The sequence below is a fragment of the Dendronephthya gigantea genome, unplaced genomic scaffold (assembly GCF_004324835.1).
Source record: "Dendronephthya gigantea isolate DGI-Jeju-01 unplaced genomic scaffold, DenGig_1.0 000064F, whole genome shotgun sequence".
In the NCBI taxonomy this organism is placed as follows: domain Eukaryota; kingdom Metazoa; phylum Cnidaria; class Anthozoa; order Malacalcyonacea; family Nephtheidae; genus Dendronephthya; species Dendronephthya gigantea.
Window position 1 is genome coordinate 348625 of NW_021163074.1, and position 26584 is coordinate 375208.

Genomic DNA, 26584 nt, shown 5'->3' on the forward strand with positions numbered 1-26584 from the left:
GGACTTCCACTAAGATGGCGGTTGAATTTCTTCACACTTATCAAATGTTCGCCTGGTGATCTGGGAACGAACGATGCACTGAGGGTGTTATCGGAGGACTTTGAGTTTTATGGGTTCCTCCGTGTCGGAATCAGGCCTTTTCAGAGTTGATTTGATCTTTGCCAAGTCTCCAGGCAGGTTCAAGCCAGGGATGTCCAGATGACAATCACATGGCCTGCCGACCGCGTTCACTGCCTCAGCGGCTTCTACCATCACAGCGAACGGGCTGCCAGGGACGTCTTCGCCAGACTTCTTCACACGGACAAGATGCTCGCCAGGTTCCATAGGCACAAATGAAATACCTGGTAAAATGCGAGTAAACTATTTATATGACGATAGTTATAATTTCCCCGTAAAACGCCTTGTTAACACAATACGTTAAACAATATGCATTCGAGGCCTGAATTTCAGGTCACTTGCATTTACACTTAGGGTAAAGTGAAAAAGTTTATTTACAATAAAAAAAGTTCTTTGTCAAAGTGGGCAAGGCAGAAGAGCTACCGAAGTGACTGAGATAGGATTGCACGGATTTAGATCAAACGCGCGTGCATTTGCAAACCACATTTGCACGTTTTTAACATCGCTGTTTATCAGTATGAAAACATTATTGCGCGATCTTTTTAAATAAAACAAAAAACGCCATAAAAAGCTGTAGTTTTCAATATAAGATTAACCAAAAACGCCATAAAAAAGTCTATCAAAAGATAAGATAAATTGCAAATAAAAATATATAAAGAGAATTCAATTTAGAGACAATTTATATTTACAATGATTTAATATGAAAAAAGGAACTGCAGGGTGATTTGATGTCATTACTCTATATACTCACCGCGAAGATAAAAAATCTTACCCAAAGTGTTATCCGGGTTAAGCTCCAAATTGATACGCTCTTCGCGCTTACTATTCGGTCTCCGAAGTGTTGCCGACAACTTACGAAAATCGCGCGGCAGAGAGAAATCTGGTATATCAAGATTGAGATCGCACATTCGACCGACAGGGAGCCTTTCTTCGCAGGGTGCAACTTCCTTCGTAAACACAGCTTCTTCTTTGGGAATTTTTTTGGACGGTTTCTTAAATGGAGTGTCGAAAACTCGGTCACCAATGACTTCGATTTCATATGGGCTTCCTGGCAGTGGTTTTTCATCTTTTCGTACATGAACTTTATGCAGACCAGGCTCGCGAGGGATGAACGTCACCGACAAACTACCATCGGAATTTTGCTTCAGTTGAATTGGCTCTTCGGTGTCGACTCCGGGTCTTTGAAGTGTGACCCGTACACGCGGAATATCGCGGAGAGGTATATTTTCAAGAGCGAGGGAAAGAGGTGTTCCGATGACGTTTGAAGGCTTTCCGTCAGTAACCGTGATTGTAAATGGGCTACCGGGTAGAGGGCGACGACGCATCATAATGCTAAGAATGTAATCACCGGGGGTTCTGGGCAGGAACGATAAACTCAGTGTGTTATCTGAAAGGACATTGAGCGTCACAGGCTCTTCTCGTCTCGATCCAGGCCTTTTTAGCGTTGCCTTCAGTTTGGCCAAATCATCAGGCAGATTCAGCTCAGGAATGTCGATTGTGAACTCACAAGGGCTGTTGGGAATGTTGTTTACTTCGGTGGCTGCAACCAATATGGTTTTTGTAGCCTCCGGAATATCGCTGCCTGATTTTTGTAGCCGAATGGTGTAATTTCCTGGTTCCGTAGGTAGGAAAGAAACGCCTGGGTAGGGAATTATAAGGATATTTGTGAGTTCGGTAATGGGTTTTTTATACGATTTAGGAAACGGTATAGGTAAGAATGCAACATGGTCTTCTGAAGGCGTAGCGAAGGTATTAGTTACTGGAATACGTTGTAAGCGTGGATTTTGTTTCGAGGTTTTAGATGCATTATATATTATATATATGCGAGTCTATATGCGACGTTCTGTGATATTCCGGTGGTAAGGCTTGATATGGTCTTTATTAGGGATTGCACGGCTCACCGATGGAGTTTTCTAGGTATGATGGGATGTGGATGGGTACGGATGCAATCATTTGGATGGGTGGAAGCGTTATTGTGGATTGAAAGGGATATACCAGGGATTACAGGTAATTTTATTGGTAACATCGTGCAAATAGGGTAAACATGTAAGTGTAATGTAAGGTTCTTGCGCAAAAAGGCGAGCAATAGGAAAGTGATTTGATCGAGGTGGATGTACGTATGATCACCGGGGACTTTATCAGTAACATTTCACTCTTACCAAGTGTATTATCTGGTTTAATCTCAGGTGTGATACGCTCTTGCTTGTTGCTACCAGGCCTCTGTATCGTGGCCGTCAATTTCTTAGCGTCATCTGGCAATTTCACTCCAGGAACATCTAAACCGACGTCACAAGGTTTGCCCGCTGGATAAACTTCTTCAACTGGCGGTATACTATCGACGGTATCTTCGCTCTTTTTCTCATCTGAAGGACCTCTCTGGCTTGCCGGTTGTCTCTGCTGTGGACGACTGGTATTGACTCGTTTGTCATCTTTAACATCTTTGGGTGGCACGTCAAGTAGAAACGAGCCTCCAGGTACGGGTTTGCCATCCTTACGAACATTGATTTTATGCGGTCCTTCTTCATGTGGAACAAAAGGTGCGTAAAGATTATCATCTGATGTCTGTTTGATAGTCACCGGCTCCTCGACTGTTGATCCAGGACGAAGTAGACCTGCATCAAGTTTCGGAAGATCTTTTACGGGAATGTTCTCAAGAGGAACACTGGATGGTTTACCGATCTCGCTCTTTGGCTCAGGACCCGTCACCATGACAGAGAACGGACTACCGGGTACTGGACGGTTACGTTTCTTGACCGTGATCAGGTGTTCACCTGGCGATTTAGGGATGAATGATACACAGAGGGTGTTGTCAGACAGTATTTTGGGTTTGATTGGTTCCTCGCGAGTTGAACCAGGTCGTTTTATTGTGATTGTTAATCTGGGAAGATCGTCGGGCAAATTGAGACTGGGCACATGTAATGGAAAATCACAAGGAGTGCCAACTGCGCTTTCTGGTACATCAGCGCCTTCTACAGTGACTGGTAAAGGTGAGTCGAGCAAAGGTTTGCCAAACTGCCTGACTTGGATCAAATGCTCGCCAGGTTCGACGGGAAGGAAGGAAAGTCCTGGGTTAGGAATGATTAGGTATTGGTTAGTACATGATGGGGGACATGGTATAAATATGTACGAATGCTGGTTCTTATGTATACGTTGGATACATCGGGAGGGAGTGGTACAGCGTACACGGCGGGCTAGGTTGGTGTGAAGGATAGACAATTCGGTTTGCATGATTGCGAGCCTGCAGGTATACAGTTCAGGGTGGAGTAATCGAGGTAGCTGGGTACGAATGGTGATAATAAGGTATGCATACGTGTATAAAGGGTGCAGCTGGAACGTAGTGAGACGTGGTGTGGGGGTACAGAGGTACACTCCAGGGTAATAGGATGCTGGTAATAAATGGATACATAAAATGGTATCTTGGGGATAAAATGTTTTTCCATCACCTAGGATTACTCGGCCAGATAAAGACGTTTAATACCGCTTCATATTTCCGACAGTTTTATTTTTTCCCGCCATCTATGAAAGCGTCACAATTAACTTTTTTGACATAATGCCATTCCTTACCTTGACTATACTTTTCTCCGTTTAAGGATTTTATAGCGATAAAATGCGTTCGGCATTGAATCTTATTACATATTTTGTGTCAAAATTGCCGGGATAAAGATAACAATCAAATAAAAGGAAGAAAAAAAGGTAAAACCGCGAGAACCCACGTAAAAAAGGTGGAACCACAACAAACCGTGACGATTACCCCGCATTGTGAACAAACCGTCGTAAAATCTTACCCAAGGTGTTGTCTGGATTCAGTTCCAAATTGACAGGCTCCTCCTTCGTGCTCTTGGGCCTCTGTAATGTCGCTGTTAGTTTCTTAAAGTCATCGGGAAGTGTCACTCCAGGAATATCAAGACCAACATCACAGGTTCTTCCTACTGGATGAACCTCTTCTACTGGTGCAGCACCTTCGCCATCCTTGGACGGTACATCGACGATATAAGGACTATCAGGTACGGGTTTACCATCCTTACGGACATTGATCTTATGCGGACCTTCTTCGTGTGGAATAAAAGATGCATAAAGAGTATCATCTGATGCTTTTTTCACAGTCAAAGGTTCTTCAACTGTAGACTTAGGTCTGAGTAAACCTGCATCAAGTTTTGGAAGATCTTTTGCTGGAATGTTCTCGAGCGGAACGCTGGTCGGTTTACCAATTTCATTCTTAGGTTCAGGAGCCGTCACCATGACAGAGAACGGACTGCCAGGTACTGGACGGTTACGTTTCTTGACCGTGATCAAGTGTTCACCGGGGGATTTGGGAACAAACGATACGCTCAAATTTCCATCTGATGTTACTTTAGGCTGCACCGGCTCTTCGACATTAGACCCAGGTCGTTTTAGTGTAGCTGTTATTTTAGGTAGGTCGTCTGGAAGATTGAGACCCGGGATGTCCAATGGAACATCGCAAGGACTATTGACTGCATTCTCAGGTTCAGCAGATTCTATCATGACAGATATGGGACTTTCTGGTATTTCTTTTCCAGATTTCTGGATGTGGATTAAATGCTCACCAGGTTCTTTTGGCACAAAGGTTACTCCTGAAATAAAAAATATAAATAAAAACGTCGTGAAACAGGGGTTTGTGGTAGAGCGAGAGGTATCAACTCTTTTTTGGTGAATAAAACAATGTCTACGGACGAAATCTTTCGCTCTCACTCAAGAGCATGAGTAACCTGAAATTATAATCTGAAAACTGTATATTTCACTACCCGAATCTATCATAGAGATTAAACGCGGATAAGAATACGCGAAGGTGTTGCTAAATTTAATTTTAACATGCCCCTAACTCGACTTATACTAATAATTAACACGAAGTAGTAAAATTACAGTCGTGGATTTTGGATGTGAAATTATTACCCCAAATTTACATTAATAAAATGACTGCAGAGTAATGGTAGGCGTAGTTAACTAATGGTGATGTTATGATAATTATAATTGTGATTACGATTATGGCGATTACGATGACAAATATTAAATAATAATGATCACAATATTCTCTAGGATGACGATGATAAAAATTACGATCATTATAATTACGAGGCCGATAGCGACGAAATCGGTATGATGATAATCGTTATTCAATCAAGTTTCAATTGAGGTAACTTACCAAGTGTGTTATCAGGATTAAGTTCCAAGTTTACAGGTTCTTCATTCTTACTGCCAGGTCTTTGTAAAGTTGCGGTAAGTTTTTTGAAATCATCTGGAAGGTTAACGCTCGGGATGTCGAGACCAACATCACATGGTCTGCTCAATGGGTACACCTCTTCAACGGGTTGTTCCTCGACTTTAGGAGGAACATCGACGATGTAGGGACTGTCTGGAACAGGTTTGCCATCTTTACGAACGTTTATCTTATGTGGGCCTTCTTCATGTGGAATAAAGGACGCATAGAGAGTATCATCTGATGTCTGTTTGATAGTTACAGGTTCCTCAACGGTTGATTTTGGTCGAAGTAAACCTGCGTCAAGTTTTGGAAGATCTTTTACTGGAATGTTCTCAAGCGGAACGCTGGTCGGTTTACCAATCTCGCTCTTAGGTTCAGGAGCCGTCACCATGACAGAGAACGGACTACCAGGTACTGGACGGTTACGTTTCTTGACCGTGATCAAGTGCTCACCGGGGGATTTGGGAACAAACGATACGCTCAAATTTCCATCTGATGTTACTTTAGGCTGCACCGGTTCTTCGACATTAGACCCAGGTCGTTTTAGTGTAGCTGTTATTTTAGGTAGGTCGTCTGGAAGATTGAGACCCGGAATGTCCAATGGAACATCGCAAGGGCTGCCGACTGCATTCTCAGGTTCAGCAGGTTCTATCATGACAGATATGGGACTTTCTGGTATTTCTTTTCCAGATTTCTGAATGTGGATTAAATGCTCACCAGGTCCTTTTGGCACAAACGTAACTCCTGGAAGAAATTAGGAAACTATTAAAATCAAGAAATCAAAGTCAAAGTGTATGAGGGTGATGGCTTCTATTAATTAAACTAATCTGTTCATTTAACCCATCTTTTTAGTAGAGATTTGTTTAAAACTGTTGAGCTTTGGTAATAAGGAAAAACAATGACTTAAGGTAGGTTGCCAGGTAGGTGTCCGTCACCGAGTGCTTACATCTTGCTCTCAGTAGAGGTTATCTGGGGCTAGTTATCTGGGCTGTGCTTCGAGCTTCAGATGAAGCCCTTTGGTGATGGCAATAATGCTAGCGCTGCTGAAAGTAAGTATAAACGATGCTACCGATAATGAGAGTGCCACTGGAGAAAATGTTAATATAGGTGGAACACGAGGTTTTGCTTATGATGGTGTTACTGTGGGTGACGATACTGATGCTACTGAAGAGTACGGAGTGGGGCTAACTACGGAGGCGGGGAAATAATGATGCTACTGGCAAACGTGATAATGGAGTTGCTAGCTAGTGGTGATAATGCAGATATTGGTAATGCTTGCGACAAAATACGATCACAATAAATGAACTAGGGATCCAAGGATAGTGCAAAGTTTTCATGCCCTGTAATACCTAAGCAACACGTTTTCCCAACATAAACATTTTGACTTATGCCAGTAAAAATATAATGAACTAGGTTAAACAATAATCAAAAGGAAATTACTCAAAGTACTCAAGTTACGTTAGTCGCAAATACTGTCACTATTAAATTATAATTTTAGTTGCCCATATAAACCGGGCGCGATTTTCTCAGTTTAGTCTCTTTTCTTCGTCAAACAACTGTGACTACATTCACTACATTTATATGATGGCAACAATTTACTGTCATTTCATAAGAATAGCAAAAATAGTTGCGTTGTAAAAAATGTAAATAAACCGCGCTGCATATTATGTCTATGATGTGGATACTTCGACGCGTAAATCGATACAAAACAATATACTTATAATCAATACTGTATACCGCCAAAATGATTTGATTACTGCACAAAATGCCCGTTTTGTATAGTATCATTTATGTACTGTATGCAGAATACCAGGTATCGACTTGCTATCGACATAATATATATTCGTCGTAAGAGATTAGAGATCTATCAATACATAAACAACACAGCGTCGTTTCTTCCTAACCTCTTATGTAGCTCTATTTATGGAATAAACCTTCCAAATTATATTTGTGTCGAATTGAATGCTCGTAATTCATAACATAAGTTCATAAATTGCGTAGATTCTCAAAGAATTGCACGATTCTTACGCCCGGAATGTTTTGAAGCAATGGTCGTCGCTCCTCGTTTCTTTACATCGTGAATAATGTTGAAGGCTCGACGGCACATGCGCAGTTGCGACGTATAGGAAAAAAATCGGGTGTTCCGGGGGCAAATCTGCGCAAATCCCTTTGAAACAAAACCCAAACCGCGGAAAAGCAATGCTTCAAAATTTACAGTAACGGTCAAAATTCCTCAATATTTTGGTGAACTTAGCAAAAGGGATGTAGAGAATTAATAAATAAAGCAAGTTAAACTGATTTAAAAACTTTAAATTACTGATCATATACAAAAAGGTAGTATACGCATAAATCAATCTACCCCCCGTAAAGTTTACACTATGACTGACTGTCTGACTGACTGACTGTCTGACTGACTGACTTACTGACTCGTTTGAATTTTCGCCACTCATCACAATACTGCAAAGTTTCTCAAACTTTGCACTAAAAACAATCACTTACCAAGTGTGTTATCAGGATTAAGTTCCAAGGTAACGGGTTCTTCCTTTTTACTGTCTGGTCTCTGTAAAGTTGCAGTTAGTTTCTTGAAATCATCTGGAAGATTAACGCTCGGGATGTCGAGACCCACATCACATGGTCTGCTCATGGGGTAGACCTCTTCAACGGGTTGTTCCTCGCCTTTGGGAGGAACATCGACAATGTAGGGACTGTCTGGAACAGGTTTGCCATCTTTGCGGACATTGACTTTATGTGGTCCCTCCTCGTGTGGAATAAATGGTGCATAAAGATTATCATCCGATGTCTGTTTGATAGTCACCGGCTCCTCGACTGTCGATCCAGGTCGAAGTAAACCTGCATCAAGTTTCGGAAGATCTTTCACAGGAATGTTCTCAAGAGGAACGCTGGATGGTTTACCGATCTCGTTCTTTGGCTCAGGAGCCGTCACCATGACAGAGAACGGACTACCAGGTACTGGACGGTTACGTTTCTTGACCGTAATCAAGTGCTCGCCTGGCGATTTAGGGATGAATGATACACTCAGACTGCCATCTGATAGTATCTTAGGATGGACAGGTTCTTCAACGTTGGATCCAGGTCTCTTAAGGGTAGCTGTCAGTTTTGGCAAATCTTCAGGTTTAAGGTCTGGCACATCGAGCGGCACATCACAAGGAGCGCCAACCGCATATTCAGGTTGGGCAGGCTCTACCATAACAGCGAACGGACTCTCTGGGACCTCCTTACCTGATTTCTTTACGCGAATCAAATGCTCCCCAGGCTCTTTCGGAACGAAAGTGACACCTGTGGATAGATATTAAAGTGGTCACGATGTGTGAATTACATTACATGGAAACTCGACAAGCATCAACAGCAATTCTAGAGGCAATTCTAATTGCATTATAATAAACTATAAGCAGTATCTACTGCAAAATAGATGGTGCATGGTCAAACCATCCTATTAGACATGATGGTAAGTGATAATGCGCGTATAAGTAACGATATATGGTGCATTTAACTAGGCCGTATGGTGCACGTATAATGGTGAACCTTTTGGTGATATTTCAATATTCAACGGGTGCACAGAGAATGGTGAATTCATACCAGAAAGTTTTATTTCACGCAAGTACAGTGGTGAATTAGGTGCATGTATACTGCTGGTTCATGCAAGCGTAAAGGGAACATTCGGTAGAATTCCACAATATCTACTGCAATGTGGACACAATTGTACAATGTTAAGACGTATACAGTGATTTGGTGCATTAGGCATATCGGATCAACGGTATAATGTTTACACCGCTAGTATATTTTCTATGCCAGTGATATGATAGTTGAACAGGGGTTCAACATTGGAATACACCGATAATTATGGCTTACAGTGGTTTATTGCTAGCATTGTGGAGGTGAATGGCAAGTATATTCAGTGGTTGATCTACCACAGAAACAGGTGTTTGAAACAAACAAACAGAATACAGTGCTGCATTCGCTCAGGTGTGGTAAAATATTTGTGACACAATTGAACATAATAAGTTGAAGGTAAACCCGTGCATTGGCAGGTGTAAGTCACGAGTAGTATGGTGAGAAAGGTCTTGGTTGGCGACAGTTTCGCATATCTTTCGACCCGAAGTGCAAATACATATACTTTAATTTTATTACAGTGCAATTTAGTTAGACATTATTGGTAGTTAAAAAGTTATCATTTCATTGCGAAAATTATAATGGCTACAGATTTTTGTGGCCTTCAATATAAAGTTATGAAATGGTGCAAACACATTATATCTTTAGCCCTTAACACTATTTAACGAATTTAATCTATTTAATTGTGAATGCAATATTTAATAAAAAATAAATAATGCAATATTTAATAAATAAATAAATAAATAAATAAATAAATAAATAAATAAATATTTAATTTAAAAAAAGGATATTTTAATGAACACCTACTTGGTCCAAAGTACCTAGGTACAATGGGACTCTCAAAATCTTACCCAATGTGTTATCCGGATTCAATTCCAAATTCACAGGCTCTTCTGTCTTGCTGCTTGGTCTCTGTAATGTTCCAGTTAACTTCTTGAAGTCATCAGGCAGTACCACACTAGGAATGTCCAGACCAACATCACATGGTCGGCCTACAGGGTAGACCTCCTCTACTGGTTTTTCTTCCTTTTTAGGCGGAACGTCAACCGTATACGGACTTTCGGGCACAGGTTTTCCATCTTTACGAACATTGACTTTATGTGGTCCTTCCTCGTGTGGAATAAAGGGAGCATACAGATTATCATCTGACGTCTGTTTAATTGTCACCGGCTCCTCAACTGTTGATCCAGGTCGAATCAATCCGGCGTCTAGTTTTGGAAGATCCTTCACTGGAATGTTTTCAAGTGGCGCGCAAGAGGGTTTACCGATCTCATTGATAGGTTCGGGAGCCGTCACCATGACAGAGAACGGACTGCCAGGTACTGGACGGTTACGTTTCTTGACAGTGATCAAGTGCTCCCCAGGGGATTTGGGAATAAATGATACACTCAAGTTGCCATCTGACGTTATCTTGGGGTGGACTGGTTCTTCTTCCTTTGACCCAGGTCTCCTCAAAGTGGCCGTTAATTTGGGCAAGTCCTCGGGTCGCAAGTTTTCTACATCAAGAGGCACGTCGCAAGGACTACCGACAGCATATTCGGGTTCTGTGGGTTCAATCTTGACAGGGAATGGACTTTCAGGTACCTCTTTTCCAGACTTCCGGACACGAATCCAATGGGTACCAGGCTCTTTAGGTACAAAGGTCACGCCTGGTATGGGGACAATTGAGGTTGTACATGGTTAGAAAGTGTCATACAACATAGATACGTACGATTGTCTGAATGCGTCAAGATGTATATGGTTTGCACTGGATTACGGCCAGGAACTTCAGGATAATTTGGGTATATCGGGATAGGGTAGATAAAAATTGGTTCCGATGGATAATCATGGATATTGATACATTGCTGATTAGTATCTAATTTGTGTTAATGATATACTAGTAAATTGACATTTCGTGTAAATAATTTCACATAAAAATTAGTAATTATGAACATACAAAATCTACTACATTCATTGTTACATTGATTTATTATTCATTGGAGTTTTATTAGATCAGATTAGTAGAATCACAATATATATAATTAAAATACATTCAAAATCATTGACATTAATTAGAGACATTAGCACACGATACCTTTAAAATCAACACGGTGTAAGAATGATTAGAAAGAATATTAGATGTTAGAATAATTAGCAGCACTTCGAAGTAGATGTTGCGTATCTGATCTGAAAAATGCATTATTATTTAACAAAAAGTATGAATACATTTGCGGGGAGGCGCAAAGAATTTCGTGATATTAAAATGCGCGAATTGAACGAATTTTAATCATGTGGTTTGCAATGCTTTGCGCTTGCCTTTCAGATGATAGCACGAGTGGGTTTCGATGTATTTAGAATTTAGATGTGCGCTGAAAAGATCATTTCACGATTGAGAACGGATTGAGAACGGATTGAGAACGCGCGAGTTTAAGGGCGATTGAGAATGTTCACATTATGTGAATCACATACAATACAAGGTTAATGCGGATGTTTAGAATGAACTGCGTCCTGGTTTAATTGTTAAACGAAAAACGCATGAATACGCCATAAAGCGCAGAAAAGAGAAAAAACAAGGGCGCGAGCATGAAAATAGAGATGCGTGTGTTTGAATTAAAAATTGAGAACTGAGTCAGATCGCGCAGGTCCGTCAAGGTGACAATAACCAGTTCATCTCTATTCCTAGCAAGGATGCATGACCTTGGGGCAATGATCTTGTAAGGACATGTAAATCATCGTCAAACGTTCGTCGTTAGTGAATCAATGTTAGTGAATCAATGTTAGTGAATCAATGTTAGTAAATCAATGTTGGTAAAATCAAGGGTATAATCTCATGTGCTGGAAGAGATCATCGAGTGAATCGAAATGACATGGGGACTTCAAGGCCTGATCATGAGAGACTTTGCATTCCCTTTTAAAGATAACTGTTTTTCAAAACACTGAAGGCGTACACCCAGACTACATTACATTTTGCGGGCTTTCAAATAACTAGTGGTTCGAAATAACTGAGAAAAGTGATGCTCAAAAGACAGGGGTTAGAATAGTCGAGGTTGTTAACTGTTAAAATCTATAGTTTCTCCAAAAAATAATAAAGGACATACCTAATGTGTTGTCAGGGTTCAGTTCCAAACTAACCGGCTCTTCTTTTGTACTTCTTGGTCTCTGCAACGTTGCTGATAGTTTCTTGAAATCATCTGGCAACACCACACCTGGTATATCAAGACCCACGTCGCACGTGCGTCCAACGGGGTGCACCTATAAAAGTTGTGCAATAGTAATGAAATCCGTCTCTTGCAAAAAGGTCTTCAAGACGTCAACGTGTAGTGAATATTAAATTAATCACATCATATTTATACCTCTTCCACGACATCCTTGCCGATAACATTCACCAAGTACGGACTTTCTGGCAAAGGTTTCTTATCTTTTCTTACGTGAAGCTTATGGACACCTTCCTCATGCGGAATGAAAGACGCTGAAAGGGTATCATCAGAGTTTTGTTTGATTCTGACTGGTTCTTCAACTTCAGACCCAGGTCGCTGTAACCCAGCTTCAAGCCTTGGCAGATCTTCGGCAGGTATGTTCTCCAAACCAACACCAGCAGGCTGACCAACCCGGTTTGCAGGTTCAGCAGCGGTTACCATGACAGGGAACGGGCTTCCGGTCACGTGACGGTTGTTCTTCTTCACCGTGATTAAGTGTTCGCCTGGAGATTTGGGAACAAATGAAGCGCTAAGAGTGTTGTCAGACAGAACTTTCAGTTTGATTGGTTCCTCGACATCTGAACCTGGTCGTCGTAAAGTCGATTTCAATTTTGGTAGGTCTTCAGGTAAGTTCAATTCAGGAATATCCAATAGACAGTCGCATGGCCTGCCGACGGCGTTCGGGGCCTCAGCAGCTTCTACCATGACCGCAAAAGGACTGCCGGGAACGTCTTGCCCAGATTTCTTAACACGCACAAGATGCTCACCAGGTTCTAATGGCACGAAGGAAATTCCTGAAAAAAGAAAATACTTGTTAAACACGTAAATTTATAAATATTTTATTCACTTACGGCAACAGTGATTCAATAATCGTTGAAAAACAGATAAGAGTTGTTCAGCTAATAGGCCTGTTTCCACTCGTCAAATTACCTTCAGAAAAGCTTATTGTCTCTGTACTCTCAAGACCTTAAACACACATGACTTTCCTGTCCTGTCCGTGCGAATACCGGCCTGTGATTACAATATTAACTCACCTAGGGTGTTATCAGGGTACAATTCAAGATTAAGAGGTTCTTCTTTGTCGCTGTTTGGTCTCTGGATTGTCGCTTCAAGCTTATCAAAATCGTCAGGTAATACCAAACCAGGAATATCCAGACCAACATCACACGTTCGTCCGACCGGATGAACTTCCTCGACTTTATCCTTATCCATAACATCCACAATATATGGGCTCTGTGGTAACGGTTTCTTATCCTTGCGTACGTGGAGCTTATGTGGTCCTCCTTCGTGTGGTACGAAAGACGCGGATAGAGTATTATCGGAATTCTGTTTGATGCGAATCGGTTCTTCGATGTTGGAACCAGGACGTTGGATTCCAGCTTCCAGTTTGGGCAAGTCTTCAACGGGGATATCCTCAAGTCCAACACCGCAGGGAACGCCAGCGCGGTTCACGGGTTCTGGGGATGTCACCATCACTGGTATAGGACTACCATTAACATGGCGGTTGAATTTTTTTACTCCAACTAAATGTTTTCCCGTCTCCTTAGGGATAAATGATACTGAAAGGGAGTTATCGGAATTGAGGACGAGGTCTAAGGGTTCTTCTTCCTTAGATGATGGACGTTTGAGAGTACCTGGAACGAATTAACGCGATATTAGAGATTAAAAGAAATTCAACAGCTGAGAGTGGATGATGGGCACAAATTTTCACAACACTCGTTCAAAATGCAAATAAAAACCCAAAGAGATACCTTTGAGCTTCTTGAAATCATCGGGCAGATTCAGGCCGGGCAGGTCAAGAACTGCGTCTACTGGAGCACTGACAGCATTGATTGGTTCCTCAGATTCAACCAGAATCGAGAATGGACTTCCCGGAATAGGACGACCATCTTTTTTCACTGTTAAGAAATGTTCTCCAGGCTCACGAGGGACGAATGACACACCAATAGCATCATCAGGGTATTTAATAAGTCTGACACTTTCATCAACTTTGCTTTTGGGTCGTCGGAGTGTAGCTGTGAGCTTGTCAAAGTCTTCGGGATTCAGGCCTTTGATGTTACTAAGATCGACTTCAGCGGGATGACCAGATGAGAACAGGTCCCCAAGGCGAGGGGCTTGGACCATAACGCTGAATGGACTGTTCTGAACATGTTTGCCACGTTTCTTTATGCTGATCAAATGCTCACCTACAATTAATTTCATAATATTAACAATTTCCTGGTAAATTATAGAAAAGAATCCTTACAGGTACATACCTGGTTCATATGGGGTAAAAGTGACACCAACGGTTCCATCAGGATTTTTAGTCAACTCAACTGGCTCTTCCTTGTCGCTTCCAGGCCTCTTTAGTGTGCCTTTCAGATTTTCAAAGTCACGTTCTACATCAACATCTGGAATATCAAGTTTGACTTCACATGGTTTGCCCACGACTGGCCGTTCTCTTTTCACATCACGCAAATCAGTTCCCTTCGGGAAAATCTCGGCGGCAAACGGACTACCAGGGATGTGTTTGTCCGCGAATTTGACAACAACATTGTATTCACCTAAAGTTCATTTGGGAAATAATATTAGCTACATGGCCAACGAAAAATCGCCATCAAGTAATATAAACAGAAAATTTCAGTACCTTTTTTAAATTCTGATAAAATCAAACAGATATAAGATATCAAACAGGTACTTACCAGGTTCTTTAGGTACATATGAGACAGAACAGGATCCATCGCCATTATCCACACATTGTATCTCAGACTTACTCGGCCCTTCAACAGCAAGGGATAGGCCACCAGGCCCAGCATCCTTTGTGATAACTGTAAATTCGCATGGTTCTTCAACAATGCCACGTTCAAGACCTGTTGAAGTTGGGATGAGCCTCGTTCAATCAAAGGATAACATATAAAATCTCGGACCAAATATCGCCCGCATAAAATATTCAAATAAAACCAACCTTTTCCAAAAGCGATAACTCTCTCTGGGCCCCCCTCGACAACTTCAAATTGGAACGGACTTTCAGGGATTGGTTCATCATCATACATAATACTGAGCGAGTAGATACCAGGCTCCTTTGGTGTATATGTCACAGCATAGGTATCATCTGGGTTAGCGCGGACATGCGGGTATTCAGTTTTCCCTGATGGTGTTACAATCGACGACGTGAGTTTACCTTTGCCTCCCTCAGGCTCAGCTTCCCTGGGATCGACTCCGAACTCAAGAGGTTGATCAACGCATGGGTTTAGTGCTTCAACCTCATCCATGACATTTGATTTGATTTTTTCAATCACCGGTGGCCTCACAGCTTTTACCTTAAATGGTGAACCTCGGACAGGTTCGCCACCATACGTTACGTCGACGTCGTGTACACCTTTATAATAAAACACATTCGTTTTATTAGAAACATTAGGCATACAATTTTTTTTTCTTGTTGCGGAAATTTTCCGCTGGCAATCCAACCTACACAATACCTACACACGCGGCCCTGCCTCAGAGATATGAGAGAAATTAGGGTCGTACCTTCTTCTGTAGGTGTCCATTGACATGTGTATGTACCATCGCCGTTGTCGATCATGTTAACTGGGACGTCTTTTCCGGATGGGGACTTGATATTACAACGTGGTTTTCCTATAAAGTTTATTCATACCGTTTAGGGCTTGTTCCTAGTTCGTTGCTGAACGTAATCGTTTTCATAATCAGGTCTGGTTTTTTATCAATGCGACACCTCTACGATCAAAAAACAAAATAAAAACAAACCTTCGCCAGCCTCAGTTGTATCGAAGAGGATGTCGACCAATTGTCCAACACGGGGTTTCTCAATTCCTTCGCCGCTCACCTTCACTTTGCTAGCATCGCCACTTGGAGCCACTTTAACACGGAATGGACTATCCTTTACATGATCTTTGCCATACTTGACGTTCAGTTTGTTGTTACCAGTCTCCTCAGGTACGTACGCGATCTCGTATTTGCCAGGCTCATCAGGCACGGGAGTGATGGTTGGCTCAATCTTCTTTCCTGAAGGCGTCTCCAGAATAGCTACAACGAAGTGGAATGAACAAAATGAATACACAGTTTAATCCGTAATTACACAGATCCGGTCAAACAAGAGTGAATATCTTCTTAGCAAATCCATTTGATTTTTTTTTAGTGGATGAATTCGCTGATTATATTTAACCAAGCCCTGACCAACCTGAGAGATCAGCAATGCCAGCCTCCGTTGTATCCACTATAGCCTTGGTAACCTCCTCTGCAACTATACCAGTCTTCTCTACCCCTGGACCACTGACTTTAACCTTGCTGGCATCATAAGGTGGACCGGCTCGGACTCTGAAAGGACTATTAGGCACTGGCTTGTCCCCGTATTTCACATCCACAGCATAGCGACCTATGAAACAAATGGAAATTAAGGTGTTTTACATGTTGTAAGGTATAATAGTCGTATAAATCCGAATCAAATTACAGTATAGTTACTATTACACTAAACTATCAATAAAATATTTAACCTCATTTATCACTCTTAAAGTGATAAGGTACTAAATAACAACACAATTGGTAACACAAGTTCTCAAAGACAATTCTTCACTCACCCTCTTTCGGAGGTGTGTACTCCACTTCATAAGTATTATCATCAATCTTTTTTATCTCATTTGGCTTGATCTTCTTTTTATCTGGTGTTTCTATGACAACATCCAGGGGAGCGTCGCCAGCTTCAGCCGTATCAACCGTAAAATGAGTGGGAGCGCTTTCGAACAACGGTGCTTTGTCCACACCAGGACCAAAGCATTTGACCTTACTTGCATCGACAGGCCTCTCAGCCTTGACCTTGAAAGGACTGCCCGGCACGTGTTCGTCGGCATATTTCACGTGCACATCATACTCTCCTGGCACTTCTGGGACGTAAGTGGCAGAACATGTCCCGTCTTTGTTATCTTTGCACACGAGCTTCGCCTCCGAGGGTCCTTCGATTGCAAGGCTCAGACCACCAGGACCTGTATTACAATAGAGACTTGTTTTAAGTAGGTGACGTTAACCAGAAAATTATATTCCACGTTTTGGCCAATTACGATTTCAGGTGGGGTTGTAATAAAATCTAAATCCTAGAAATTGTGGAGTTGCTAAATGTGGTTTAAATCTGGAAATCGAAATGATTCTCCCCAAGCATGGTTTTGTATATTAAACTTATGCACAGATTGGCCAGGATTCTCATTCTTATTTAGCACAGATTCTCATTGCCGTACATACACACCTGCTTCGCGGGTGTCCACAGTAAACTGAGCTTTTTGTCCCGTAAGAGCGCCCTCGAGTCCAGGGCCATATGCTTTAACTTTTCCTGTGTCCGTTTTTGGCAGCACATTGACTTCCTTAGGGGTACCGGGGATCGAGTCTCCGTCGTATTTAACATCAACTTTGTGGGGACCATCCTCTGTCGGCGTGTACTCTACGTTATATGTACCATCTCCATTGTCCTTAACAATTGGTTCGACTTTTTCTCCCGATGGACTTGTGATAGTTGGGGCAAGGTCTCCTTCGCCTGTATAGAACAGGAATACAAGTATAAGATAATACCAGTGCATAAAATCCTTTATATTTCAAATGCAAAATGTCTGTAGCGAATTTAATTTTTACACACCTGCTCTTTTGCAATCCACATCAAAGTTCGTCGGCTCGTTTACCACAGGTGACTCCAACCCAGGTCCTTTCAGCTTGCATTTGCTCGCATCACCTTTTGGTTTTACTTCAATCTTTGCGGGACTCTTAGGAACATGCTTTCCTCCATACTTCACATTCACTGTGTGTTTGCCTATGATGTTGCAAGATAATATTACAAGTCAAGTAAGCTCGATTTCAAACTAACAAAACTATGTCCTAACACACCGAATGCAAGAACCAGCTACCGTAATTTATTCCTAAAGCTCCACCATATTCCTACCTGGCTTGTCCGGATAGTAGGTTGCAGCAAATTTTCCAGGTTCTTCCTCGTCGACTTCAACCTTGACCTTCTTATTTTGCGGGTTAAGAACTTCGACTTCGAGTGGAGCATCTCCTGCCTTGGTCGTATCGATATCAATATCTGCAGGCAAGCCTGCCTTCACACCAGGTTCCAGGCCAGGACCACCAATCACAACTAAAATTAACCAGGTGAAATAGGTCTTTAATATCGCAACATCCTCTTACTTCAAGGACATTAGTTCAGTAATGACTAGGTGGCTGAGATATTGATGAATATTGAAAATAATTTTACGGTTGCTAATAAACAAGCGGCTAAATATTACCTTTAGATGCATCAACTGGATAAGAGGCTTTAGCTGTAAACGGACTTCCGGGAATGTGCTTGTCAGCAAAGAGTATATTGATTAAATGATCTCCAGGTTCTTCAGGAGTATATGTGACATTACAAGATCCATCTCCATTATCTTTGCAATCAATTTTAGTCTCTGTGGGTCCCTCAATTGTCAGACCCAATCCTCCATCACCAGCGTCTTTTGTTTCGATTGTGAAGTTTGCTGGTTGACCTACTGTCGACTTCTCGAGCCCTGGTCCGAATGCCTTGCATTTGCCCGGGTTGTTCAGGCTAATGTTCACCTTAAACGGACTCTTGGGGATAGGTTTGCCATTAAATAAGACGGTAATGGTGTATTTGCCTGGTTTGTCGGGATGATATACGACAGATGTAGTTCCATCTTTGTTGTCAAGAATTTCGACCGGCATGCTTCGTCCAGTCTTTTCGTCTTTTACAGTCACCTCAACTTCGCCAACTCCAGCTCCTTTCGTAAACACCGTAAACTTAGCAGGAACACCTACGAAGAGAATAAACAAATCACTTTTTAACGATTTCGTCCTCGGTAATGTATTGTGCAATTTCATCACTATTTTACTTCACTCCAATAGGCTTATTTTTACTCTATTCGGCGGCACTGTTTCAAGTGTCCATGCACTGTCATGTTTCTCACGTTATTTAAACCTAGCAGACCCATTTCATTAAGGTAATGCGGTTGTATCTAACTATCTATGTACGCAGAAAAACCTAAATGCATTTTATTTTCTTACCTGCAACAAGACCTTCGGGCTCCAGTCCAGGACCTTCAGCATAACACTTACTAGCATCTCCTCCAGGTGTGATAGGGACAGTGAAGGGACTTTTAGGAATATCTTTGCCGTTACAAGTAATATGTACTGTATAGTCTCCAGGTTTTGTAGGATAATAGATCACTTCACATTTTCCATTGCCAAGATCTCGACATTTGATTTCTGCCTGATGAGGGCCTTCAACAGCAAAGCCAAGGCTGTCAACGGCAGCTCCGTTTGTTTCAACTGTGAATTTACACGGCTGGCCAGCGACACCTGAAAAGACGCACATAAAACAGTTAAACGTGGTTACGCAAATGTTTCGATGGACATCGAAAATGTTTCTTAATGCCATCAACCTACCTTTCTCAAGGCCAGGACCATAAGCTTTAATTTTAGTGATATCAACGAATGGTGACACTTCAATCCTGTAGGGACTTTTAGGTATTGCTTTACCACTCCACGAAATGGTAATAGTATGTCTACCAGCCACTTGTGCTTTGTAAGTACAAGTGTAGGTACCATCACCATTGTCCTTAATATCGCAAGGTACCTCTCCTTTAGGTCCCTTGATAAGGACTTTTAGCTCGCCATCACCAGCATCTTTACCATCGACAGTGAAAATTGCGTCAGTTGTTGCCACAATTCCTTTTGGTTCCAAACCTATGATTGGGAAGACAAGATTTTGATTAGGAAGTGCTAGCAACACGTTTATAGGTTCGTGACTGAATTGTACAATCAGAAAAAACGACACAATCGAGGGCAATATGCTCACGTCCACTAAACAGAAATACTTTAAGATTTAAACTGCAAAAACGACACCAAGTTACGAAACAGTAAACTTATTTGCATTGAACAGAAATTGTTCATCTCGCGACGTACAACGTGAACGTAGCCTAGGTTTCTCACCTGGTCCATACGCTTTTACTTTGGTAGGTATTGCCTCTTTCTTTGATGACACCACGTTGACATGGAACGGACTTTTAGCGATATGTTGCCCACCGAATTTAATATTGATTGTGTGCTTTCCATAAATCATAGGTTTATACAACACGTGATATTCTCCTTCGCCTTTCTCTTCAATTTTCATCTCGACTTTGCTCAGGTGAGGATCGATTATGTCGACTTGAAGTTTTCCTTGTCCAGCACCTGGAATATTCATGTTTCTTTTTGAATTGTTCATAACGTGCGTCTTTGGCAATGCCAGTGAGTGGGGATGCACTTTCCAATCTTAATAGCAACGCGAGCTTACAGAAAAAGGCATTCTCACTAAGCGAAGTTATTCGCGCCAAGCGGGGGCAGGTTTTGCTGTGATACGAAATAAACCCAGTTGTTAATATCACTTTCGCCTGCCAAAATCAAGAACCTGAATTTGTCGATCGCCTCTCTATACGCGTGAACAAGCCTTGTGGTATCGATTTTTCGACGCATCCTAACTTAATAGAGTAGGAAAATAGCGCAACTGACTCATTGTGACTTATACACCAGCGCACCTAACAAGATAGTCCACCTTACGTTTGGCACTAAATCTGTGTATAAATTAAATAGTGTACTATTAAAAAATTTTAACAATGCACCCCACATGGGTGCAGTCTAAACATATTCATCATCAACATCATAAAACTACTCCACGCACCTTTGGTATAGACGACGAAATTGGTCCATTGATGTTCAACAATGCCTGACTTCAGACCAGGTCCCTCAGCGTAACACTTGCTAGAGTCCAGATCAGAGGCCACTCTGACACGGAAGGGACTTTTAGGAATATGTCGACCTTTCCATTTGATATGAACATCGTAAATACCTTGTGAAAAACATTGAAAAATTTGTAACACTTGTTGTCAACAGATGAATATAAAAAAATTCCCGACATACCTGGTTCAGGTGGTGAGTACAAGCATGAGAATGTTTTATCTCCATTATCAACCACCTCAACGGGTATATTACTTCGTTCTGGTCCAAACACATTGACCTGAGGTGAGCCTTTGCCGGCGCCAGCGGTGAGAACGGTGAAGGGAGCAGGTTGCTTAGCCACAAGACCTTCAGGTGTGATGCCGGGTCCTTCGGCAGAGCACTTGGCGGAAGCAGGGAGCTGGGGGCGGTGAGGGGCGCCAGCTTTGCATTTGGCATCCGGGAAATAGGAGACGTACGTCATGATACTCATCTCATCTACTTTAGGATTACACATGTCAGCTGCGTCAAGAACCTTGAATTATTGAAAATCAATTTTAGTATTCCATCCAAGAGCCAGTTGATCCAAGGAGCCATTTTAAATTACGAAAGAGCCCTTCTGATAACACTATAACAGTGCAAATACATCGGCAGTGCATGGCAAGACGGGTGGGGCACTGAGGTATATTTGGTACTATGGGGTCCGGTTTACTCATATCAAAATCATGACAGACGCCCACAACGGTTTGGGCCCTTACAAATCTTGTTCTAACCCTACCTAACGTGCGCTATGCCGCTGAATATTGGATAAACCTTATCCCTTCTGTGGTAAACACTTACTGGTGGGACACCAAGATACTTCTCAGCAGTTTCTATCGCTTTCTTCGCGTTGTTTACAGCATCGTTAGGGTCGAGATCCTCAGGGTCTACATCTGGGTAGAGTCCTGGTTCGACGGCATCGACTAAAGCCGCAATTGCCCTACCATCATTCCAATCTGTTGTGAAATTATTCATTGGGATCTCTGGAGGCATTTTGCTCTTTACCCATGCCAGCAGAGCTTGCTTGGGGGTCATTCCCTTGTCTTTCTTTTTGCCATCCCCTCCGCCGCCATCGTCGAATTCGTAGTCGCCCATAGGCATACTGATCTGGTACTTCAAAATCAAGGTCCATATTAAACCAAGAATAAGTTTAAGATTTCCTTTCACGATGTCACCGGCGTCTGTGAAGGCACAAGGTTGAAAGTTAGAAACCTCGTTTAGTACAATTAAGTCTCATTTGGTAATATTTTTGTGCCAAAATTTAATGTATTTGTAGAGAATGATTAAATATCAAGGCCAAGGGTTCGACACCTTGTGAAGCGCACCTAGGTATTAAACGCCTTAAATTTCTATTTTGAGTTTTGACGGTTTTTGTCATTTCATCAATGCTTCAAATGCACGAAGTTCAGTAGTACTCTTTCATCCCAAGCGTTGTAACATGAAGATAAACTACACTAAAATAGCGCACAATACGTTATTCTTGCTATTGCGATTCACCAGATATTGACTACATGATTCGGCGTTCATTTCTCACACTAGAAGAGATGCAGTTATTACAGGTCGTCAGCTTAGCCTTAGCCCTTAGATAATGCGATAAGGCGCGGCTGTCACTCCCAACCCTCGAAAAGATAAATACATATAAGGGGTCTCCTAAACGCACCAACTATGCCATTTTATTCGCGCGAAGCGAAAATCAAAATCTGGCATTACTGCCAATAAGATTGGTCAACAAATTTGCCATTGGGGTAGCGGAAAATTGACGCTTTGTTGAACGAAATCGTAGTGTGGCAGACGTTTTCCCTGAGCAAGAACATCTGGTTCATTGATCTAGCTATCTGATCAGGGCAAAGGTGATAGGTCGGAACTAGCAGAATAAGGAAAGTGGATACCGGCATATGGTAGCCACTAGCGAGCGTACTGGTTTGTCTTCAGGGATATATAATTTAAAAGTTGAAGTGTTTTCACAGATAAATTGTGTAGCAGAGTATAAAATTATATGACTGTACAGATGGTCTGTAATGATAATCTTGCCCACAAATAAACATAAAAAATATAAAAAAAAATTAAAAGCGGCATGATTTAAAAAAACATGCAGCATGAAATAATATTTTTAATGAATCAAAACAAAACAATTGCATTCAGATCTGATTTGATCATATATTATGTGATAGGAAAATTGTTAATCTTCTTTTAATACTAGCAGTTAGAGCAGAAGAAAGGATCAGCTATTAAGGTTGACAGGACCAGCAGCAAATTCAGATTTGATACAGGAAGGACTGCCACTCAACCTTGTTGTGAAATATGACTTCGGCAAAATAATGTAGCAGAGGTCAAAGTATCAGACAATATTGAAGGAGTCAATCAGTCAGTGAAACGTCACAATACTGTGGCTCACTGGGCAGAAATTGTTATCTTTTTCATGAATATTTAAGCAATAGGATTAACAGGTGTCAAAAACCATCAACTAAAATGTAGTATTAGGTAGAATTGAATATGGAATATTTCAAGATCTGCCCAGTGCCCATTACATTTTTCTAATATTATATTTCCTATATTTTCTAACCTAATATCAAGGCAAAATAAAAGCAAAATATGTAGCAATTAAGTAATTGAGGAGAACCCTTGAGGACCAAAATAGAATACAATATTGCTGTAGCAATTACCAAAGATGCAATTTGTAAACAAAAACTAAAATAATATTTTTTTGATTATTTACCCTGAATTGGTAATGGCATGAAAATGCAGACATTTTATAGCTTATACCAACAACTTATAAGTGCAGATATTCAATAACTTATACCAACAATATTAACACTACAAGAAAAACGTGAAACAGAAATCAATATATTTGAAAATGATATCCCATTATATAGCTAACAGTAAATCATCAATGCTATTTTTAACTATTCTAAAATATGTTAACGGCGGAAAAGCGAAATTCCAACGCCTACTAATATCTTATAAGGATTTCAAAGTAATTATTAATTAAAAAAAAGTTGCTTTTTACTTAGTAAAACAATTCAAAGCAATTATTGCGGAAATGGAACAATTTTCAATATCGACTTTTTCGCTTTGTAGCTAACGTTATCTGTCTTTAATTGTGTCTAGAGAATTCTATAGTCCGAACGAACTTATATTGTCATTCTTAAGTACAGGAAGTGACCACCAAATAAATTCAAGCAAACAAAGCTTCTAGGGAGAAATCAAACGAAGCAAAATTCCTGTGTAAAATGCAGTCGGTACTTCGATGTATGTTTTCGAGGTAAAACTAAACGAATAAATTTCAATGTAAGCCATGAATTGGATTGAAATTTGCCGAAGAGTAACCAACATGCGTTTAAAATAAAGTTAAGAAGCAGACTTTAAAATAGTTGACATTACTCGGGTATGTCAACATTACCTTATTTGGTAAGTCTGAAGGGTCTTAATTTCAACATTAAAATTGCTTTAGAACGACAGCCATCATGTTTCTATTTGGTCTCAATAAATGTAGATGTCTTTCCTGAAGCAGCCCACTGGAATTAAGGGGTAAATTAAGGTTAAAATAGAACTTTCTAGCAAGCATGGAATTTATATTATAAAAACACCATGAAAACACCCACAAAGGGCTAATTGAATATTCTTATTTGAGCCAATCTAATCATCAAAATAGGGCAATATATTATATACCATCCGAGTCGACATAGGCTCCTCCTCAAACGATAAATATTGATGCAGATTTATCGAGAAATTCGAAAATAGGCCTCTGCGACTCTGTCTAATTGCAACAGTTTCTGGAAGCATCTGTATCCCAAATGGAATCAATGAACTTGAAGTTCAAATCAACGCCCGTAATTATGCATTACATAGGTTTTTTATATTCCAGCCATAATTGTGCTAATACCAATACACCCCAATTTGTCAATAACTACATATAATTGATATCATATAAACACTTTGGCAAAAATGTCGAATTTGTAGTACATAGAAGCGAACATTGTGGAAACGACTGTGAATACATTGCATTGCACGTGGCTGAAATACGATATAAATTGTAACAAATTATATTTTGGAATTCGTAAGGAGTAGCGACAGCTTATGTACGAATATTAATTTATGTTTTAACGCATATTCATAATATATCCTAAATTATACAAATGCAGCCATTTATACGATGGGTGCGAATTTCCGACGTTTTGACGAAGGTGAAAGGCATGCGGGATTTCATGTTTGTAGTACAGAACCTACGCCCACGACGACACAAGCGTGGATTCAATCTGATGTGCGCTTTATATAAAGGGATAAATTTTAGCGATAATTGACCAACCAAGTTCCACAAACACAAGCTAAATGTGAAGTATATCTATGACCAAATATTCACTAAAATATACCAATATATGACCTTAGAAACAGACGGATTTCTTCTCTGAATGATCGAATCTAGATTTAATCACTAGAACCAATCGGTGTGAGCTTACTTTCTGTCTGTCATAATCAATGGGGGTTCGTCTCAATTTTCGTTCTGTTGCAAAAATTATGTTTCTCAAACACCTCAAAATGACATGGAACATTAACACCATAGTCTAAACTTGGAAGAGTTGAATTTAAGCAGAAGTTAGATTTGAATGAATCGAGTTTACAGATCAAATAACACGACAGACAAATACGGTCCGTATTATATCTGATATCAATTAGACTCAGTATACTATATCACCTCAAACCATGTTATATTGTCTACAAGCAAAAACAGGCTTGCCAGTTAGCATTTAATTAGCGCAAAGCACTTAGAGATATAATGTACAAAACCATACAACTTTCACTTACCGATATTGACCAGCTTGATATTCTCATTCTCGATGAATTTGAGAGCAATGGCGACATTTTCTAGCTTCTGTGATTTAAAGTTAGGTTTCTTGTTGTACTTGCCGACTCGTTTGTGTGCGAGAACCTCTAAGAGTACAATGAGTTTTATTCCATCGCACAGATCTGTCTCTAGATCGTAAATCACGATATTTGCGACCTTTAAATGTTCGTTGCACCATCGAGTAAATGTTCGTTGTTGGATTTTTTTCCATTCAGCATCTGCCGAAGTTGGGTCGTGATCCGGCATCCTGTCCTGTTATACAAAAATGAGATTGGTTCGGTTATGAATAACAAATAATGTTACCAAAGAGTAACAAGCATAGGTTGTAGGGCGAATTTATTATGGTGACTTTGCTCCACCCTGAGATTTATTCGTTTAGATCGGAAATAGGTCAAACACGCAGTCAAACTACACCCATTACCTAGCCACACGATATCAGAATGTTGCCCAATAACCGCTTCTGCTATATGCGTTGCACAGTTAGAGTTCGTTTCTTAGCTTCTGCAATCTTTGATCAACAAAACAAGCTCGCAAACGAACGGTTTGCCTGGCAGACAAGAGCGAGTAGACACGGCACTTGATATGCAAATAATCGCCCTAAACGCTTCGCAATTCGCAGGCAAAACAATTCAAATCATTAACTATTCAGGAGTAACGTACTGCGAATCCGGATACGAGACGTCATAACATTATATACAACCTACCGTATCAGCCATGTTTTGCTGTTTTGGGCAAAGACTGTTAGGCAGCCCTAACTTGCTCTTTGGTGTTGAGGTCGGACTGAATGAGGGTTAATGAGATTAGCCTGCGTGTTTTATAACATTTTGAATCCAGTAT

At 40.9% G+C, this 26584-nt stretch overlaps 1 protein-coding gene across 3 annotated transcripts; it reads right to left on the bottom strand.

The window, feature by feature from the left end:
- LOC114530587 (filamin-A-like) lies at positions 1-26531 on the bottom strand. Of its 3 annotated transcripts, none has more exons than XM_028552167.1 (28): positions 26452-26531; positions 25708-25999; positions 21706-22085; positions 21070-21400; positions 20831-20998; positions 20104-20343; positions 19558-19857; positions 19177-19470; positions 18402-18926; positions 18059-18253; positions 17759-17929; positions 17375-17659; positions 16716-17117; positions 16319-16513; positions 15886-16164; positions 15649-15756; positions 15086-15499; positions 14823-14990; positions 14397-14684; positions 13893-14327; positions 13176-13775; positions 12298-12935; positions 12043-12196; positions 9817-10614; positions 7835-8632; positions 5279-6079; positions 3903-4709; positions 1-341 (listed from the first exon to the last, which is right to left on the bottom strand). In XM_028552167.1, the coding sequence occupies exons 1-28, from the start codon at positions 26461-26463 to the stop codon at positions 88-90; spliced, it is 10332 nt and encodes a 3443-aa protein (XP_028407968.1). In that variant the 5' UTR covers positions 26464-26531; the 3' UTR covers positions 1-87. The 3 variants fall into 3 exon arrangements, with proteins under 3 accessions (XP_028407968.1, XP_028407969.1, XP_028407970.1); XM_028552168.1 differs by lacking the exon at positions 26452-26531 and adding an exon at positions 26169-26328; XM_028552169.1 differs by lacking the exon at positions 5279-6079.
- Between the last annotated feature and the right edge of the window lie 53 nt (positions 26532-26584).